This window comes from Colobus angolensis, unplaced genomic scaffold, assembly GCF_000951035.1.
Source record: "Colobus angolensis palliatus isolate OR3802 unplaced genomic scaffold, Cang.pa_1.0 Scaffold426, whole genome shotgun sequence".
Lineage (NCBI taxonomy): Eukaryota > Metazoa > Chordata > Mammalia > Primates > Cercopithecidae > Colobus > Colobus angolensis.
In genome coordinates, this window is record NW_012117666.1 from 553,397 (window position 1) to 560,652 (window position 7,256).

At 46.5% G+C, this 7,256-nt stretch overlaps 1 protein-coding gene across 1 annotated transcript in view; it reads right to left on the bottom strand.

The window, feature by feature from the left end:
• WRAP73 (WD repeat containing, antisense to TP73) overlaps positions 1-7,256 on the bottom strand; it is a 26,538-nt gene that overhangs the window by 11,105 nt on the left and 8,177 nt on the right. Inside the window, exons 3-4 of the mRNA XM_011956849.1 lie at positions 5,031-5,183; positions 4,364-4,480 (exon numbers count right to left, since the gene is read on the bottom strand). Of these exons, the coding sequence (XP_011812239.1) occupies positions 4,364-4,480; positions 5,031-5,183 (270 nt within the window). The remainder of the gene's footprint in view (positions 1-4,363; positions 4,481-5,030; positions 5,184-7,256) is intronic.

Here is a 7,256-nt window from a genome sequence, read left to right on the forward strand (position 1 = left end):
CCGGCTAGTTTTTTGTATTTTTTAGTAGAGACGGGGTTTCACCGTGTTAGCCAGGATGGTCTCAATCTCCTGACCTCCTGATCCGCCTGTCTCGGCCTCCCAAAGTGCTGGGATTACAGGCTTGAGCCACCGCGCCCAGCCTGGATGTATTTTTAAAGCTAACTATAGGCTATTTACAATACACTCAAGTTTAAGGATGTAGAAATGTAGAAAAAGGTAAACGGATAGAAAAAGACATTTCATGAAAATCCTAACCAAGAGAAAGGTGGCACTGCCGCATTCGTGCCGGATAAATCAGACTCTGAAACAAAAAGAACCACGAGGCAGAAAGAGGAATACTTTACAACAAAAACAAAAGGCTTGGGCCACCGTGAAATCATGAAAACTGCTTCGCTAGGAAATCTGTTTACAAACAGTTAAAAGTTTGTATGCAGCTAACAACAAAGTCTCAAAAATACATTTAAAAATCTGGCAGAGCTGGGCATACTGTTGTGCACCTGTAATCCCAGCTATACAGGAGGCTGGGAAGGAAGGATTGCTTGAGTTTAGGAGTTCAAGACCAGCCTGGGAAACAAAGGGAGACCCCAACTCTACAAAAAAAAATTTTTTTTTAAACCTGACAGACTACAAGAACAATGAAGATAAATCAGTCCTAGCAGATATTCAAACATACTACAGAACCTCAATAATGTAGACAGTGTGGCGCTGGCACATACGTGGACCAACAGTGGACCAGAATGGAAAACCAGAAACGATCCTGCAGGTCTAACGGAACTGAGTTCCTGCTATAGCTGGTGAAGATAGTGATCTAAATAAATGCTGCTGGGAGCTGGGCATGGTGGCTCACACCTGTAATCCCAGCACCTTGGGGGGCCGAGGTGGGCAGATCAACTGAGGTCGAGAGTTTGAGACCAGCCTGACCAACATGAGAAACCGCATCTCTACTAAAAATATAAAATTAGCCGGGCATGGTGGCACACACCTGTAATCCCAGCTACTTGGGAGGCTGAGACAGGAAAATTGCTTGAACCTGGGAGGCGGAGGTTGCAGTGAGCCTGGATTGCACCACTGCACTCCAGCCTGGGGTACAAGAACAAAACTCCGTCTCAAAAAAAAAAAAAATGCTGCTGGGAAAAGGTAGAAATGGATTCAGACCCCACACCATGCCCCACCATAAACTCCATGTGAACCTGCTTCATTTAAATGGAGCATGTGTGTGTGTGTGTGAGCGCGTGTGTGAGCACACGTGTGAGTGAGCGCGTGTGAGCGTGCGTGTGAGCGCATGTGTGATCATGAGCACGTGTGAGCGTATGAGCACACGTGTGAGTTAGCACGTGTGAGCGCATGTGTGAGCACGTGAGTGCACGTGTGACAGTGAGCGTGTGAGTGCATGTGTGAGCGTGAGTGTGTGAGCGCACATGTGAGAGAGAGCACATGTGTGAGCGCGTGTGTGAGCACGTGAGCATGTGTGTGAGCATGTGTGTAATGAAACAAGATAGGAAAGCACTCAACCTCACCAATAATTAGGGAAATGCAAACTAAATCCAAACTGCAGTATCATTTAGTCGCCTGGATGGAATCATTGTCATCCTGCCACAAAAGCCTTGGCAAATGAAGCCTCTCCATCTGCTACGGCCAAGCAAGGCTATCCTAGAGAGGCTCTCTGGATATGTACCCAGGAGACGTGGACAACACATTCCCAGCCACACAGTCCGTGGAGACGCACACGTCCAGCAGGGAAGGATTGAATGGCGTTCCTCACAAGGAAGGGAAGGCCCAGCGATGCCTGTCAACACGGAGGAGTCTAAAAACAGTGACGTGAAAAAGCAACAGCAGGGACTGCAAAGTACGAGCCCCTATAAATCAACTTTACACTGCACACCAAGCAATGTGGTGTTTAGACACATCTATACAGTGAGACTCAAGAACAGTGAGGATGTGATTCATGCAAGATGCGGGGCAAGGGTGCCCTCGGGTGGGGAGGGCATTGCTACGAGGGAGAGCAGGGCTCTGAAAGCATGGCGGTGTTCCACTGCAGGCCTAGGGGTGAGCTGCTTTTGATGACTCACTGAACCTTGTCTAAAGGGCGCAAGCTTGCCTTTTCACGTTGAAGTGCAAGAGGCAGGGACGTCTCTCATGCTCCACAGCACCCTCATGTGGGGTGGTGCCTTCGGAAGGGTACCCAGTGGCCCCTCTAAGCCCCGGACATGCGGCGGTGCCTTCGGAAGGGGACCCAGTGGCCCCGCTAAGCCCAACATAGGGTGGTGCCTTCAGAAGGGGACCCAGTGACCCCGCTAACCTCTGGACATGGGGTTGTGCCTTCGGAGGGGACCCAGTGGCCCCGCTAATCCTCAGAGAACGGGCCTGGTCCTCGCTCTTGTGAATGAGACTGATGGATGGGGCCTGCAGGCTCACTTCCTGGCCAGCAGGCACATCTAGAATTCCGGTTTTGTTTCCTCACTTGCAGTCATCTAAGTTTGCATGCAAAGTTGGAGACACATTTTGATATCTTGGTCAAGATGCCCCGTGCCATGAGGTTACCAGTCCTCGTCCACCACCTGGTCTTAACGTTTCCTCTAAGACCACCAACAATGTGGTCATGACCTTCGTCTTAGGTTGAACAATGTCATCTAAATGTACTCTATGAAAAATCAGTCTGTCTGTAGCAAAGGTGTTTTCAATATTGGTGTGTGTGACATGGGAGGCTCAACAAAACCAGGTTTTCATACATCTTTTAAGGTTTCTAAACTCTATGGATGGTAGTTTTCCTTCTGGGCCATTTAATAAGAGAATACAACAAGGCTGACCCCGTGCGGTGAGCCTTCTGGAGGACAGATTTGGGCCCAAAGCATTACAGGCCTGAAGACTGTTAGACTCAGCTGCATGAAAAGCTCAGATTATCCTCTCTGAAACACTCGGGCTCAAAGTGTCTTCCAATGTCCATACATAGTGCGGAGACGTTGGTGAGCCTTTGTTTCCTGTCTTATTCTCTGACAGCCCATAATAGCAGACATTAGATTTAGAATGTTTTTTAAAATTTAAACTGAAAAAGATGTAAACCCATCCAGCCATCTGAAGCAGTTGATTCAGCAACCCCTCATGGCCAGATAAAACTTTATCCCAGCCGATGCCAGCTTGAAAAAAGTCGAATGAAACCCTACAAGGCGTCTGCAGCCTCGTGCTGGGAGAAATCCTCCCACGTGCCATCAGCTAGTGGTGTGTGCCGCGCATTGGGACGGGCGGGTTTCCGCGCGGTGTGCGCGGGGCAGGGGGACGGAGAGTTGCGGAGGTGCAGCCAGCAGCCCAGATGGCTATGAGCACTCAGTGGACTTGGGCCCAAACACTAGGATCTAACCCCATCAGAAAAGCACATTATTAAAGAGATTCGTGCATTTTTCTGTATCTTAAAAAGACCCCGCGGGCACCAAAGACCTGGTATACTTGACATATGCCTAATTTTAACTTAAAATGCAGTTTCCTATCCCAGATCCCTCTGATTTACTCTCGGATGTCAACATTCTCCTCCACACGGAGGCTGGTGTGCCAGCAGGTGAATCAGCAGCTGCCGATGCCCAGAGCCACCCCCAAGACCCGGCTCCTGAAGGAAAAGTGCGAGCCGGCTCATATCACAGGGCATTTTCTATCGCTGAATAGGGACTGCCAAAATCCTAAAAAATCTAAATTAAGATTTTAAAAATGTTTTTTCTTTAAAACTGGACAAAAGATCAGACAATAATACTTAGTGGCTTGTAATGTTCTGACCTAAAATATACACACCACTATATACGCTCCCGGCCCCCCTCCACCCCCCCAATCTATCGGCCACTCAGGAGCCACCTCGGTCATCAGACCCAGGGCAGCAGACAGTGCCTGTGTTCACGACACCCTTATCTGACTCAGTAACAGCCTAAAGCATGGGCAGTGGTGCTGGCAATCTGGATATGCCAAGGAAAAGCAGCAAAGTGCTTCCTTTAAATGAGAAGCTGAAAGTTCTTGACGCAACAAGGAAAGAAAAAAACAATCCTATACTGAGGTTGTTGCTAAGATCTCCAGTAAGACCAAATCTTCTATCCATGCAATCGTAAACAGTATATTGTTAGCCTTGTTCTATGTGATTATTGCTGCTAATCTCTAACTGTATCTAATTTATAAATTAAATGTATCACAGGTATGCTGTATAGGAAAAAACATAGGAAATACAGGGTTTGGTATGATCTGAATCCCCTGGTGGCCTTAGAATGCATCCCCTGGGGATAAGCAGAGACTAGCACACTCCAAACATCCCCTCTCACATTCCCCAGCTGTTTTGGGAGCAGAGGACAGGATTACACGGCCAATGAGGTGCCTTGAGGCTGACACTTACATGGAATTCCGTGGTGTTGAGAATGTGGCGCCCGTCCGGGCTCCAGCATGAGGCCACCAGCCCGGCTGAGCCCTCGTCTATTTTGCAGTGCCATTCGGGCTGCTCTAAAGACCAGACCTGGATTGAGAGAAGAAAGAAACACACAACTGCGAACGCATCAGCACTCGACAGCGAGGCCTCGCCGACAGACAGCTGGCTTAAAACCAGCGGAGACCCAATCGCACAGGGTGTCTTACAACCTTTCATGACGAAGGGCTGGTACTGGGTTCCACTGTAAAAGTAAGCCACGCTTCTTGGTGATTTCATTTCGTTGTCATTTTAAAACAGTTTATTCACATTGTCATTCCTAAGACCTCATTTAGTTAAGCTTTGGACACATAAGAAAACATGACTTCTTAGGACTTCCTGAAACACACCATGTCCGAGTGGCTAGACTGCTGTCTGTCAACACCTCCTGTTTCTCAACTATATTGCTTAGAAATTAAGACTATGTTAGTTTCCTTAGTTTAAATGTTCTTGAACTTCAGAGAACGTTATAATTTTAAAAGCAAACTGGCTTTGAGCTGAACTGACTTTTTTTCCAAACTAGAAAGGCACAGAACAAAACCCCTCCTTCCAAGTGGCACTCAGAAGGTGTCCAGATTCTAGGCGACGCAGCAGCACACACCTGCACCAGCCCTCGCTTGTACATGGCGCATAGGATGAAGAGTGAGTCGGCCGACCACTCGATGTGCTGGATCTGGTCTAGGCACGTGTACAGCTGAAGGATCTGAAGGGTGTTCACATCCCGGACCACTAACCGGTACTGGACACAGGAAGCCTAAAAAATACGAGAAAGCAGGCACCTGACGTTCTCCACTTCAAAAGAGGGGGGCTTTGGAACGCTACTGCCCCGGCCTTCAGTGACTGTGGCCTTGTCTCCTGCCAGAGGTTTCACGTCTAGATCATCAGTGACATCCCCAGCCCCTAAAGATCAGTTCCTACAAGGGTAATGTTGAAATATACAAACCAGGTTTTGTTTTGTTTTTTGTTTGAGACGGAATCTCACTCTGTCGCCCAGGCTGGAGTGCAGTGGCACGATCTCTGCTCACTGCAAGCTCCACCGCCGCCCGGGTTCACACCATTCTCCTGCCTCAGCCTCCCCAGCAGCTGGGACTACAGGCGCCCGCCACCACGCTCGGCTAATTTTTTTTTGTATTTTTAGTAGAGACAGGGTTTCACCATGTTTGCCAGGATGGTCTCGATCTCCTGACCTCGTGATCCGCCCGCCTCGGCCTCCCAAAGTGCTGGGATTACAGGCATGAGCCACTGCGCCCGGCCAAAAGTATGTTTTAACTCGCCACTTAAAGCTTTAAGACATTTTTAAGTCCCTTCTTAACTGTATGTCAAAAACTAAACTTACATGGGAAGTAGCATTGAGAAAAAGCTCTTCTGTGAACTAATAACCAAAATCCTCTCCTAGTTTTATAAACACTTTTAGACAATTTCCTCAAATTTATGAAGGATAAGAATCAAGGCTTCCCAGTTCACAAGGAAAATGGCAAGGAACGCCACAATCCTCTTATGCAGTGCCGAACTCAGAGCCAAAACAACAGAAGATCAAAAGACAGGCTTTCACTTCTGCACAAGTAAAGACACTTCATATAATGCTCATTTATCTCCGTTAACCTGTTCCTAATACAAAACAGGAAATGTTTAAGTGTTAGCACTATTTTCTTAAAGATAGTTTCTTCATGTCCATATTTGTTGATTATGTCCCTATCTAAGCAAACAATTTCAAGTATAAATAACACCTGAGTACTCACCTGCTGATTGTATATTATACTACAGTTTAAAGATCAAGAACTGATTTTTAAATGTTAACTGCTGCGTTAGTTTTACTTATCAAGGTCAAACTGGTTTGTGTTTTATGAACTGATACCAAAAGAGAAAGCCACATTAGTTTTCCATCGGAAAGAAGAGAGACAGGCGGGTGATTGCAGATTGGAACAAGCAGCTATCGCAGCCCTTACTTTCTCACACTGTAGCTTTGAAAATTGTGATCAGTTACAGTGAATTCCTTATGACATGGAATATTTTTACCAACACCTGAGGAACCATATAAACTCTACTGCAAGATACTAAAACGAGAAGCATGGACCTGCTGTCCCCAGTCCTCAGGGCTTTCAAGAAGATTCCAGTAACAGATCATTACCAAGTGTTTCAGGGTATTTTGACCAGAGCGTAGGAGCCGGAAAAAACACCCAAGTTAGGCAAGCAAATGTACTCTTTCTCCTTATAATTCACTGAAATTTTCACAAATGGTAAAAACAAAAAACAACCCTCTAATTTAATTGGGGAGGGGGCTCGTTGAAAAATATACCAAGGCTGAGGTGCCATTTAAACTAATGAGGTTTTCTGTTTTGTAGCTGATGATATTTTATGTGATTTGGAATAAAACCTCCATGAAGAGGTAAAAACGTAATTTGAGAGTTAAACTCTCAAAGGCTAGACAGAGCACAGGACTGTCAGGGGAGGCAAAACCTGAAAAAGCATCCTGATGCATCAGTCAGTTAGCAGAGGTGGTGGATAAAGAAAATGAACGAAGCCCACTTTTTAGGAGGCAGGTTTTTTCTTAGCGGCTTTCCAATGCCAATTATCCCCCTTCTGAGGACATACGTACTCGGCATCTGGGTTATCCCCCTCTTCTGAGGATATACACTCCTAGGCATCCAGGTACATACACGGTATGTTTTGAAGCTTAAAAGTGATAGCTCTGTGATTTAAGCACCTTTCTGCCACCCATGGAACGAAGACCTCAAATCCCAGCCATGAGGACAACTGTTTCCCTACCTGGGGATAGAATACTAGTATTTAAATCATTTATTCGGCATGTGGTAGAAAAGACGAGAAT